This window comes from Salvelinus fontinalis, chromosome 21, assembly GCF_029448725.1.
Source record: "Salvelinus fontinalis isolate EN_2023a chromosome 21, ASM2944872v1, whole genome shotgun sequence".
NCBI lineage: Eukaryota > Metazoa > Chordata > Actinopteri > Salmoniformes > Salmonidae > Salvelinus > Salvelinus fontinalis.
Genome location: NC_074685.1, coordinates 33484222 through 33498189, shown reverse-complemented (window position 1 = coordinate 33498189; position 13968 = coordinate 33484222). Strand labels below are relative to the sequence as shown.

General features: G+C 43.2%; 1 protein-coding gene across 4 annotated transcripts in view; it reads left to right on the top strand.

The window, feature by feature from the left end:
• The first annotated feature begins 214 nt into the window (after positions 1-214).
• LOC129818718 (exportin-7) overlaps positions 215-13968 on the top strand; it is a 36794-nt gene continuing 23040 nt past the window's right edge. The window contains exons 1-15 of one of the 4 annotated variants that reach the window (XM_055874884.1): positions 215-327; positions 6078-6224; positions 6380-6473; positions 6594-6675; positions 6755-6839; positions 6954-7019; positions 9375-9479; positions 9620-9785; positions 9870-9943; positions 10027-10146; positions 10496-10642; positions 10815-10987; positions 11065-11258; positions 11459-11564; positions 13352-13487. In XM_055874884.1, coding sequence (XP_055730859.1) covers positions 235-327; positions 6078-6224; positions 6380-6473; positions 6594-6675; positions 6755-6839; positions 6954-7019; positions 9375-9479; positions 9620-9785; positions 9870-9943; positions 10027-10146; positions 10496-10642; positions 10815-10987; positions 11065-11258; positions 11459-11564; positions 13352-13487 — 1788 coding nt within the window. In that variant the 5' untranslated portion in view covers positions 215-234. Of the gene's footprint in view, positions 328-6077; positions 6225-6379; positions 6474-6593; positions 6676-6754; positions 6840-6950; positions 7020-9374; positions 9480-9619; positions 9786-9869; positions 9944-10026; positions 10147-10495; positions 10643-10814; positions 10988-11064; positions 11259-11458; positions 11565-13351; positions 13488-13968 lie in introns of all 4 variants that reach the window. The other 3 variants (XM_055874883.1, XM_055874887.1, XM_055874886.1) reach the window with 3 other exon arrangements.

Sequence of the window (13968 nt, the reverse complement as noted above, 5' to 3'; positions counted from 1 at the left end):
CCGTATTTAACTACTGTTTAGCATGCAGTGCCACACTCATAAACCTTTCTATAGTGTTTGATTAAACTAATTTCAGAACAGAAAATAACGGAATTAAGCAGTTTCCCTTTAAGAGCCATGTCATCAAAGAGCGGGGTTTGCTTTATGTGAGTGGTATTTTATTTTACGGATTTTAAAATTCTGTAAAGTTGCACGGGGCAACTTTCGTAACGATTGCGCGACTCGCGAGCGTAAATGCTTACTGAATGTGAAAATCTGCGCGCATGCACTTTGTTAGGGGGAGTGAGAGAGGAGCATGAATGGAGCAAAATGGCGGATCATGTGCAGGTAACCACAGCTTTATGTTTTTGTAGTATATAAATCCACAATAACTATTTGAATGAGCTGTAATATATATTTAGATAAGTTATTTGATATATAGAGTGAATGCATCCATTAAGCAGTACCCGTACAGGTTGTGTGGGATATATGTATAGGATGCGGGCTGCAGTGTTGACTTGTGGCCTGTCATCGTGTAACGTTAACTTTCGCCGTTTAACTAGCTAACTACCCAGAGATGCGGACAGAAAAATACATTTATGTTTATGAAAGAGGACGGTTTCAACTGGGCGATTGTATCGCTTGTACCGGCTAGTTATTGTGTTTTATCTCGTGCCTATTTAAGGAAGTAACGCCAAACAACCCCTTCAACAGATATGTTCAATGGGTAGGCCTATCTGTTAGCTAGTAGAAGATGGAGGGGGGCTAACTTGCTACAGTAACGATAGCTAAGTTGTTAGCTAGCACTAATTGGTTAGCAACTCAAGACCGCATTCGCCGCTCTGAACTAAAATGTATCTAATGTGCAAATGTAATTGTTTGATTGTGATTGGCTTGCTTTGTCAGACCTCAATGTTGTGCTATTGGTTAGCGAACGAGTTAGCTGTTGCTAGCTTACAATCAGCACAATACATTTCTCCCGCGCTACCCCTTTCGAAATATCATTGCGTTTTTACACGCTGTGAGCTGGGATGTAGCTAGCTCGACAGCTCGTGCATTGTTGTTAGTGGGCTACTTAAACCACACCGTGCACATTATGCAACCAAAACAATGTTCCATTGCGAAACTGACACGCATATGTAGCTAGCTGTCTGACATGGAGCATAGCATTAACAAATCAGCTACCATTTACCTTGCACAACTAACGTTAGCCAGCTTTCCAGCCAATTCTACATAGCTAGCTTGTGTGCTGGCTATGTCGAGCTGTCATGTGGGCACCTTGTACAATTGACATTAGGTAGCACTTACAGCTGTCACCTCAAGCAATGAATACATTAACTAGATTGAAAAACGTTAACCTGTAAATGTACATCATTATACTGGCACCGGAGTTGCAAGCTTAATAGGTGGTTAGAGCGTTGGGCCAGTTGCCGAAAGGTTGCTGGATCGAATCCCCGAGCTGACAAGGTAAAAATCAGTCGTTCTGCCCCTGAACAAGGCAGTTAACCAACCCACTGTTCCTAGGCCGTCATTGTAAATAAGAATTTGTTCTTAACTGATTTGTCTAGTTAATAAATAAAAACATATATAATTTTTTTATCTCAACCCTGCTGTGCATTTAGAGATGCTGTAATATTTTACAGTAAAGAAAATAGTACTATGAAATGTATTACAACATCTTTGCTGTAAATGAAAATTACAGTATTAAGCTGGCAAATCTGGTGTCTTGATCTAAATGTAAGACAATACATTTGTACATGCATTTATTCAAATTGGTAACAGCAAATTAACAACAGAATTGGCAATAGAAGAAACAACAGTTAACACGTGTAACTAAATAAGAGCATCGTTACCACTAATTAAAAAATTATATTTTGGGTGTGCTGTGGAGGGAGAGACAAGGGGGGGAGAAGGAGTTAAAATTGGGATATGGTACAATCCTAGATCTATCAGAGGCAACTCTATTTGGGGTAAGAGGCAGTGAAACATACAACGAGACCGTTTGGACAGAAGAGAGAAGTCAGCACAGTTTCAGGTGTTCCTCATGGGGCTCCGGAACAATCATCCTCAGTTTGGATTTGTCAGCTCTTCTCACCCCTAGGACAAGCATAGAAAATAAATCAATAGAATGACAGCACTGTGGGTAAAAAGACCGATGACAAGGGACATGTCAAGTTGTGTGTGTACATGTACCTCACCAGAGGTCTTCATTCAAACTCTGAGCTCTTGGAAGAATGGGGCAATGTAGTGGTTGAGAACAGCTGGCTTCCTCTGGGCCACCTTGTCATGCACCTTGTTCCATCTTCAGTGTTCATCTTGGGTTGATTTGAACCTACAGCATATATCCAATATACTTTGTGACATCAATTGAGGCATTGAACAAATTAAAATAAGACTGCTAGATTACACATTGCTATAGCCTACACCAGGGCTCTCCAACCCTGTTCCTGGAGAGCTATTATCCTGTAGTTTTTTTCCGCTCCAACCCCAGTTGTAACTAACTTGATGCAGCTGATCAAACAGCTATTTATTCAAATCAGGTGCCAGGGTTTCTGTTAGCCGGGAAATTCCTGCTTTTGTGGTATATAAAAAAAAATTTTTTTTTAATGAAAAGTTGGTAAATAAAATTGTTTCTGGCCAAATTGTCTGGGAGATGGAAATACCAGTTGATGTGCTCCAAAATTGGCAAAGATTTTGTTGATTATCCCTGTTTCCAGTGTACCTGCTGAGAGGGGATTCTTTCTCCAAAACAGAGTACACCAGAGACAGAGTCAAGATCACGCCTTCTTGAGGACTTAGTAACAAGGCTGCAAGCTGCTCCAAGGACAGTTTTGACTTCCCAACAGCAGCGACTACCTTTGAGCGGGCCAAGGCCCGCCGCAAACGCAAGTAAATTAGAGGCAAATGATTGTGTTGGTCAGGCCCGGTCCTAGCAGTTTTGCATATGCTGCCCCTGTGTCATGTATAGTATAAAGATTTGGAATGGCTTGAGTAGAGTAATGATGTGTATCATGCGCAATTGGTTCATTTCAGTTGCGCTTATTCAGTAGCACTTGGAAACGAAACATCGTTGCCAACTATTCACATCGGTGAGTTTGTTTTGCAGTCACTAGGCAGCCAGCTGCCTATAGTAGGAAACAGAGTTGTTATCAGTAAGCCACGGATATCACACATGACACGAGTCAAGACCCTACGATGGTTCAAATTACAGTCAATTTAACATCACCCAGTAGAAGTGTAAAAAGAGGTATAATTTGAGCTTTGGAAACAAGTGTTTTTGTAAATACATGGCTCTGTCTTTGTTTCACATGAGCATTGTAAAATAAGCTTTCTTTCAATGAACCAGTCTTAACAAATTATGTTTGTTTACATATCGAATTTGATTGTCCAACATCATTTTTATAATTTTTTCATTTTGTGACTGTCTAGAGTGGCCTCCTTCCACTGCTGTTGTGCTGAATCGTAGCGGGAGTGGGGCGGGCCGGCCCAGGTGTTACTAGAGTCATGTTTTGTTATTTATTAAGCCTAATTAAAATGTTCATGCCTAGGCTAAATTAAATTGGAGAGGCCTAGATTGTATTTGCAAATGTGTTTTGTTATTTATTAATTAAAATGTTCATACAAATAGTTGTTCGGTAAATTATATTTTACAGATATATTTTTACATTGTTTTATTAGGCAACTTGTTCTTCAAGGCTACGTGTTTTAAATTATATTAGTTTATGATTTATAGCAGGGATGAAGACGCAACGGACAATGTTAGGTTTTATTGAAAAGCACGTCATGTTGGCATACTTTATATTAAAAGAACTTTACAGGCTAAATTCTATTCTATTAAGATGAATTGCAATAATCTGAATGTGATTTTGAGCACTGTGAGTGGACGCCCTAACGCATTACGCACCCAAAGCATATGGATGTCTGGTAAGTTTCTCAAATGTCTGGTACATTGAAATCTTGCCGGTCACGTTGTCCAGCGCCAAATTTTCCTCAGGGAACCCTGTCAGGTGCTCTAGATTAGGGTTGGAATGAAAACCTGCTGGATGGTAGCTCTCCAGGAACAGGGTTGGAGAGCCCTGGCCTACACAAAACCACTCATTTATTTTTACCAGACTCACAAACTTTTCCTTTCTTTCTGTGCCACCGAATGTTTGCGTACTATTGGTAAAGTGAACAGGTTTAGCTAATACTGTAATATTATGGAACAATGTTTAAACTAAACAAATGGGGAGAGGCTATACAGACACTCCTGGTCTGCAAACGGTTATGTATCTGACCTCAAGTGTATTCTTTATGGCATTCAGAAGCTGTTGTACAGCGAAGCCTATCATCATCACAACATTTATTATATGAGTGATGTTTTCCTAGGTTGCGCAGCAAGATATTGCCGAGCAATTTAGTGAAGACCAAAATGGCTTGTGGCAACGTTAGCCAGCTAGCTAGCAAGTTCGGTTAGGTTAGAAAACATGCATTAATTCAAAGTTGGCTAGCAATAAAGATAGTTATAAGCAAGTCAATCCAGCAGCTGCTGAAAATGTTATTCCACTTCACACTCACTTTACTAAAATAGTCTGAGCTTCATGTCTCACACGACAGCATGAGATTGTTGCCTGGAACAGATCATTTTAATTTACAGTAGGCATACGGTATTACTGAAAGGAAATACATTATGTTAAAGTAATTTTTACCAGAGGCTTCCAATTAGTTAAGTATTTTTCATAATTTTACCCACAATGGAGTCAGTGTTTAATGCTGTAAAGCACATTTACTGTGCTTTCTACAGTGTTTCTGTTGAAATGACGAAGTCTTTGTGTATATCTGCCTCATGCTGTCCATAGCTCCTTTTTGTGTTTGTAGTAACCTCAAGCTGTCGGTGACTACTTAACTTAGCCAGCTACACTGCTGATGCAGCAGTGTCTGGCTAATCATTTTGTTGATAGCTAAGTCGGACATGTAGCTACCTAATGTGTTGATTAAATTGTCATCACCCCTCCCATGTTAATTCTGTGCAGAGAAATACACAATTTAGAGATCTGCAGTGTCAGTATTTAGGTAACTTTAGCTTAGCGGGCTCGTGAGCGACCCGGATAGATAGCTTATCAATAATTACTGCAGGTGCATTCGCACTGAGGGATGCGCTTTCTGGTCAGGATGCCTGACCGTGTGATGTAACAGTCTCTTATTGCGAAGTCATCATGCACGACACACACACACACTGCACGCTCTAGACACGCAAATTCTATTTTGTCCTGCTCAGACCATTAGATCTTGACGCGGTTCTCAGGAACCTGTTATGACATGATCTAGGTAGCCCACATCCGTAGCCAGCTATGTACTACACAGCATCAGGACTGTGTATTCATAGGAGCCATATTAGTGTGTGTCAGCAGTAGTGTTGGGGTATTGAGCTCTTATCTATGCGTGGCAGTCCTCTTCTCCCCAGTCATGTGGCTCCCACCCTATCTATACTAGTACATACTGTACTATATCAGCAGCTAGCATTACACTATCTTTGGGATTCTGCTGACTAGTCCTTCAAACAATATGGTGTCTGTCAGGCTAGCTGGGAGGTGCGTGATTGGGTAAATAGTTCTTTACAACAATGGTGTTACTGACGGTAGCTGAGGTGAATAGTCGGCAGAAATGTTACTGGTGGATTTAGTGTCAGTTAGGGGGATGGGTTTAGTTGGTATGTTAGTAGGTTAACTAACCATTACCCCAGTACAACACACTATCTGGTGACTAGTCCCACCCAGCCCCTTTAACCACTACTACACTTGTCTCTGTCTGTCTAGCCCCTGTGTTTCTATCTAACGAGGGGCACGTTCAATAGGGTGCTACTGAATGCTTATTTTGGTTAACTTTCTCCTCGTTGTAAAAATGAGAGCGAGGCATGGCTGTTGTGTAAAATAGGCTGTGGTCTTATATCTGTCTGAACGTTCTACATCGTTGTGCCGTACTGAACACAGCCTGTTTACACCTATACACCCGTCTCCTGGCAGTTGACAAGGGACGCTTTTGGTGCTCTACTCACTTCATGTCTCTCTCTCTCGTGTGTGTGTGTGTGTGTGTGTGTGTGTGTGTGTGTGTGTGTGTAGAGCCTAGCCCAGTTAGAGATCCTGTGTAAGCAGCTGTACGAGACAACAGAGACGGGGGTGAGGCTGCAGGCAGAGAAAGCTCTGGTGGAGTTCACTAACAGCCCCGACTGTCTCAGCAAGTGTCAGCTACTACTGGAGAGAGGCAGTGTGAGTAGTACACGCACTGACGCTATATCAATAAACTGTTGATATTACATTTATTACTTGATCAAAAAAAGTTCCGCTGATGTTGCGGTGTCTCCTGTCTATGCCTGTATCCCCATATTCCCTCTCTCTCTCTCTCTCTCTCTCTCTCTCTCCAGTCTTCCTACTCTCAACTCCTTGCAGCTACCTGTCTGTCTAAACTGGTATCGCGTACAAGCAACCCTCTTCCTTTGGAGCAGCGCATTGACATCCGTAAGACTCACACATCACACCAGTCTATATTCATGCTCTACAAGTCAGTCCATAAGGCTCATATCTGTGTGTGTGTGTGTGTGTGTGTGTGTGCGTGTGTGTGTGTGTGTGCGCGTGCAGGGAACTATGTGCTGAACTATCTGGCAACGCGGCCGAAGTTGGCCGAGTTTGTTACCCAGGCTCTGATCCAGCTGTACTCGAGGTAAACCTCTCCCCTCTCATCCTCTCTCTTCCTCTGTCCTCCATGTGAGTTATTCTCTCCTTGTGTTTGTCTCCTCCAGGATCACCAAGCTTGGCTGGTTCGACTGTCAGAAAGACGACTATGTCTTCAGGAACGTCATTGCGGACGTCACACGCTTCCTACAGGTACAACCGTGTGTGTCTGTGTAGCCAATAGAATGGGTTTTAGCCAATAGAATGTGTTTTCTTGAAACAGGAAGTGAGCTGATCGAATCTGCCTGTATCTCTGTCTGTCAGCAGGACAGTGTAGAACACTGCATCATAGGCGTCACCATCCTATCCCAACTGACCAATGAGATCAACCAGGTACACTACCTCTCCCTCTTTCCTCTCCTTCACATCTCTCTAGTGTAGCACCTTGTGTTATTGGCATGTTCAACAGCGTTTAAGAAATCTATTAACACTGAAGGTGTCTTGTGATCAAGGCATTAATGTTTTGTGATCTTTGGTGTAGTAAAAAATGTTAGCTAACGGGTTAGCAATTAGCATGTTTGACATTTCAGTGGAAATACTACTATTATCACCTTTTTGATAAGCGGTTTAGCAACAACAAAAAAATGTCCCGTATTATCGGCATATTGGCCACCGTACTATTTTGTTCAATTACAAGATCTATCTGTTTAAATTTTGTTAAAAAGACACCAACCTCGTATCTGAAGTCTACTAGATAGTTGGCTAGCCTTCCAGTTAAAAAAAAAAAAAAAAAGCCTGTCAACTTTCCATTGCATAGCCTGGTGCGCCCTCCTGTAGACTCTTAATGGTTCTTCACCAATATCTTCTTCAGTGTTGTAACCAAATAATGTCGCCTTTATTTGTTTTACAGATTAATCTTATGATTTGAGAAAGTAGATAACAGTTTAATATTCACATATACGTGAGTATGAATAATTTAGGTAAAAAGTTTGAAATTAAATGTGTGGTCTGTCGTTCAGTCAAATTTTACAATAAACATCGTGTCCCACAAAATGTGTGTTACTTTTTTTGAAAACTCAAAACCTAACTTGCATAACCTGCAATGGAAATCGGTGGTCAGCTAGCTCAAAGGGTGTCTTTGGTCGCAAGACCTACCGTTATATTCCAGGCCGTTTAAATGTTGCGCTCGAGGTGATTTAATCATCCAACCGCTACGGGGTGTCTGATGTTAGGGGGTGTCTGATGTTAGGGGGTGTCTGATGTTAGGGGGTGTCTGATGTTAGGGGGTGTCTGATGTTAGGGGGTGTCTGATGTTAGGGGGTGTCTGATGTTAGGGGGTGTCTGATGTTAGGGGGTGTCTGATGTTAGGGGGTGTCTGATGTTAGGGGGTGTCTGATGTTAGGGGGTGTCTGATGTTAGGGGGTGTCTGATGTTAGGGGGTGTCTGATGTTAGGGGGTGTCTGATGTTAGGGGGTGTCTGATGTTAGGGGGTGTCTGATGTTAGGGGGTGTCTGATGTTAGGGGGTGTCTGATGTTAGGGGGTGTCTGATGTTAGGGGGTGTCTGATGTTAGGGGGTGTCTGATGTTAGGGGGTGTCTGATGTTAGGGGGTGTCTGATGTTAGGGGGTGTCTGATGTTAGGGGGTGTCTGATGTTAGGGGGTGTCTGATGTTAGGGGGTGTCTGATGTTAGGGGGTGTCTGATGTTAGGGGGTGTCTGATGTTAGGGGGTGTCTGATGTTAGGGGGTGTCTGATGTTAGGGGGTGTCTGATGTTAGGGGGTGTCTGATGTTAGGGGGTGTCTGATGTTAGGGGGTGTCTGATGTTAGGGGGTGTCTGATGTTAGGGGGTGTCTGATGTTAGGGGGTGTCTGATGTTAGGGGGTGTCTGATGTTAGGGGGTGTCTGATGTTAGGGGGTGTCTGATGTTAGGGGGTGTCTGATGTTAGGGGGTGTCTGATGTTAGGGGGTGTCTGATGTTAGGGGGTGTCTGATGTTAGGGGGTGTCTGATGTTAGGGGGTGTCTGATGTTAGGGGGTGTCTGATGTTAGGGGGTGTCTGATGTTAGGGGGTGTCTGATGTTAGGGGGTGTCTGATGTTAGGGGGTGTCTGATGTTAGGGGGTGTCTGATGTTAGGGGGTGTCTGATGTTAGGGGGTGTCTGATGTTAGGGGGTGTCTGATGTTAGGGGGTGTCTGATGTTAGGGGGTGTCTGATGTTAGGGGGTGTCTGATGTTAGGGGGTGTCTGATGTTAGGGGGTGTCTGATGTTAGGGGGTGTCTGATGTTAGGGGGTGTCTGATGTTAGGGGGTGTCTGATGTTAGGGGGTGTCTGATGTTAGGGGGTGTCTGATGTTAGGGGGTGTCTGATGTTAGGGGGTGTCTGATGTTAGGGGGTGTCTGATGTTAGGGGGTGTCTGATGTTAGGGGGTGTCTGATGTTAGGGGGTGTCTGATGTTAGGGGGTGTCTGATGTTAGGGGGTGTCTGATGTTAGGGGGTGTCCGATGTTAGGGGGTGTCCGATGTTAGGGGGTGTCCGATGTTAGGGGGTGTCCGATGTTAGGGGGTGTCCGATGTTAGGGGGTGTCTGATGTTAGGGGGTGTCTGATGTTAGGGGGTGTCTGATGTTAGGGGGTGTCCGATGTTGGGGGGGAAATGATCTACTCTTATTTCCCCTTCTTTCCTCTCATTTAAAGTGGTGGTGTTGTATGTGTTTTTGAAAGTGTGTGAGTTAAATCTGTGTTTGTGTACAGGCAGACACCAGCCACCCACTGACCAAACACAGGAAGATTGCGTCGTCGTTCAGAGACTCGTCCCTCTTCGACATATTCACCCTGTCCTGCAATCTCCTCAAACAGGTGTGTGTTTAGTGGTGGTGGCAGTAGCAATAGTCGTAGTAGCAGCAGCTTGTGTGTTAGATTGTAGTAACATATTGACATTTCCAGTCGTTCTTGGGACACAAACGTGTGTGTGTGTGTGTGTGTGTGTGTGTGTGTAGGCGTCGGGTAAGAACCTGAACCTGAATGATGAGAGTCAGCATGGTCTGCTGATGCAGCTGCTGAAGCTCAGCCACAACTGTCTGAACTATGACTTCATCGGAACGTCCACAGACGAGTCCTCTGATGACCTCTGCACTGTTCAGATCCCCACCTCCTGGAGATCAGGTGACACCTTCTGCCAATTCGGTAAAATAGCTGTGCTGTGCCACCCATTACTGTGTAGTAACCTAATCTGTCTCTCTCTCACAGCATTTTTGGATTCCTCCACTCTCCAGCTCTTTTTTGATTTGTATCATTCCATCCCTCCCTCCCTCTCCCCGTTGGTGAGTAAAGCTGAATGTGTGTCTGGTATATTCACTTGAGAACTTAATGGATGTAATGTTTAATGTTGTGTGTGTGTATGTAGGTGTTGTCGTGTCTAGTCCAGATCGCGTCGGTGCGGAGGTCTTTGTTCAACAACGCAGAGCGAGCCAAGTTCCTCTCTCACCTGGTGGACGGAGTCAAGAGGATACTAGAGAACCCACAGGTATTACATAAAACATTTGTTTTATTTTTTATGTTTGCCTTTATTTGGCTAGGCAAGTTCGTTAAGAACAAATTCTTATTTTCAATGTCGGTCTAGGAACAGTGGGTTAACTGCCTTGTTCAGGGGCAGAAGTACAGATTTTTACCTTGTCAGCTCGGGGATTCGATCTTGCAACCTTTCAGTTACTTGTCCAACGCTCTAACCACTAGGCTACATGACCCTGTGCTGTGTGAATTGATGTTCTCCCTTCAGATCCATCCTTGCTTTTTGGGTTATTTTTCTTGCTGAACCATATCTCTCTGATACCACATCATGTGCCTCAACCAGCGCCACTGTGCTTGTGTTCCAGAGCCTGTCAGACCCTAACAACTACCATGAGTTTTGTCGTCTGTTGGCGCGGCTGAAGAGTAACTACCAGCTAGGAGAGCTGGTCAAAGTAGAAAACTACCCAGAAGTCATTAGGCTTATAGCCAACTTTACTGTCACCAGTTTACAGGTACTGTGTGTGTGAGCTCCTATGCCTTAGTCATGTCACTTGTGCGTGGGGTGGGATGGTATGTTAGATGAAAGCGTTAATGTTCTGCTGAAACCTTTTTCCTCCTTATTGATATATCAGAAAAAGATTGTCCTTGTTTTATGTTAACCTTTTTATATTGTGTGTGTTTCAGCACTGGGAGTTTGCCCCTAACTCTGTCCACTACCTGTTGAGCCTGTGGCAGCGCCTGGCAGCGTCGGTCCCTTATGTTAAAGCCACCGAGCCTCACCTGCTAGAGACATACACACCTGAAGTCACCAAGGCCTACATCACCTCACGCCTCGAGTCTGTCTGCATCATCCTCAGGTAACTGTCTTACTCTCACAGGTCAAATTGTGGAACTTTGAAACCATTTTCACGTGTGTGTGTGTGTGTGTGTGTAGGGATGGGCTTGAGGACCCTCTAGATGACGCAGGTTTAGTCCAGCAGCAGTTAGACCAGCTCTCCACCATCGGTCGCTGTGAATACGAGAAGACCTGTGCCCTATTGGTCCAGCTCTTTGACCAATCAGCACAGACCTACCAGGAACTACTGCAGTCTACCAACTCTAGTACCATCGACATCACTGTCCAGGAGGGTGAGTCTCTCTCCCTCTCAATCAAAGAAATATGTGACAAAATAGTGCTTTAAACAAACGCATGTTTTTGTTACCAGGCAGGTTGCTGCTGTTGGTGTATATCATTATATCTCTACAGGAAGGTTAACATGGTTGGTGTGTGTAATTATATCGCTACAGGAAGGTTAACATGGTTGGTGTGTGTAATTATATCTCTACAGGAAGGTTAACATGGTTGGTGTATATAATTGGGGCGGTCATTGGCGGAAGAGTGTCCTTCGCCTCCACAGATGAACAAGATGCCATGGACGGAGAACTAGTCTGTCGGTACGTCCGCACACAAGCAACCTCACCCTAACCAATACCGCAACCTATGTGTCCTATTGTAAATATTTGTCTGGATTAGGGCTGACCCCATTTAGTTGACTGGTCCATTGATTGGTCGATAGGCTGTAAAAATAATGGCGTAACACTAATAAATCAAATATTATTTATAACATGCGCTTTCTCCCGCGTTGGATACGGTCGTTGTCAACGGCTCTGAAACATTATCTTTAGTGCGCTGTAGAATTGTCTCTTTTCCCCATGTTGCTATGTGCATAATAGCAGAGTTAACCTGTATATGGGGATTGAGAACATTGCGGCGGAGGCAGCAGCAGAGACGAGGAAACAGCCCAAGACTAATTGTCTAATAAAATTGGGTCTATAATCAATAGCCTAACTGTTCAATGGGCCTGGCTTTATAAGTCAACCATATATATCTACAGAAGTAAGGCAGATCTAGCTTCTATTGCCTGTGTGAGTGTTTTGGCTTAATAGCTTACTGATTCAGTGTGCACCAAGCCTCATGCAACGACAAAATGTTGGATAAAGCAATTTCATAGATTCGGCTGTTTTTCTTTAAGCTTTTCATTGCTTTAATAAAGGCTTTACACTTTTTCATTAGAATAGACTGGTATTACTTATAATTTATTTAGTTTTGTTTACACCGTTCCAAACAGGCAGAACAATTATATTGTAACCTAACAGCACCTGTTTGTCACATAATACGCATGCAGCTGTCGCTCCTACACCCTCCTTTTTTCTTGATCTCCTTCATATTGTTATGATCATCGTTATAATAATAAGAAATGTCATTATCATTAGTAGGCTTAGTATAGCAGCCTTATATAACCACCATTGAGCTGTAGGTCTGAGAGCACATCCTGTTTAGTCTTAATACTGTAACTTACTTAGGCCTACAGTATATTTCAATAGTTATATAGGCTACTGTATCAATCAATCATTCATTTGTTCATGTCATCATCACACACCGTAGGAGACATTCAGGCATTGAAATGCAATCAAGCGTTTTAGTTTTAAAATTAAATTCAGAGGGAGCTTAGCCTGAGCAATAAATAAACCGCAATTCACGAATGCATGCAGCAGTTTAGTCTTCTGTAATAAAGGCTTTATAAATCATTTTATTTATTTTAGAACGAACACTTAGTGTTTACACTGTTCTAAATGGTCGGGAAAATGACATGGTAATCTAACAGCAGTGTTCTGAGTTTATTACCAGTGATTATGATAGGCTATAGGTCAGGCCATATTGGTCACATGCATGCGATGTTTACATGGTTCACGTAAGAGAGCAAGGGTTGAGGGAATAGGGAATGTTTTTCCTAAACAATTTAGGGATTTCGGTATAACAGAACTTTTCAGTTAGAAACAAGTTCAACTAAATGGCTGTAATGATGGTGCACCATCAGCACGGATAGCGCAATTAACAGTTGCTGTGGTGCCTTTTCGCTGCAGTAGGGAGGAGAGCGAGACAACGAGCGCCAGTCACACAGGCACTCACTGTCATTTTTTAAAGTGTGACTATCGGGCTCTTTTCAGTCATCTGTGTCGTAATGATTTAATCAAACGGTGTGCTTAAAGCATCGGACAAGCTCATTGCATATGTCGTTTTTATTCAAACACATGGGGGGGTGTCTGTCTATAAAAATAAGGTTAAACATTTAGATCGGTGGAAAGAACAGGACCGCTCTCGGTCGAAGATTTGTTGTTGTCTGGGACAGCCCTACTATGGATACTGCAGATGATCAGTGTGTGTGTGTGTGTCGTCTCAGGGTGCTCCAGCTGATGAACCTAACAGACTCGCGGCTGGCCCAGGCGGGTAACGAGCGGTTGGAGTTGGCCATGCTCAGCTTTTTCGAACAGTTCAGGAAAATCTACATCGGAGACCAGGTGCAAAAGTCCTCCAAGGTAAGTACTTTTACTGTTACCACACACACACACACACACACACACACTGTTATGCTTCAGACCTGAAACGTGATCTAATGTTGAGATGATCAACAGCAGTATTGTGTCTAGGACAATTTCCCCCACCAAGGACAGTACTAGGCTTGAGCGGTATACCGCATATACCGTATACCAGGGTGTTTGGGAAAAGCCACAGGATGGTTTTTCTTTGCAGTTTTTCAATAAATTTGAATAGTTGTAGTTACTTTTTAAGTTAATACCTTCAGTCAAATTGTGCAATATGTGAGGAGATTAAGCCGATTTGCATTCTTCATTCCCCGGCAAACAGTTGAACCAGTCATGTGTTAGTACAGCAAATGGCACAATGGGAGAAAGCGAGCTGATTGGGTTCTATATTTATTGGCGAGTCTCTGTTTGTACAGTGCACATGAGGTGAAGTTACATTTGTATGAAACTACTAAGTGTTTGCCATCAGGTATTT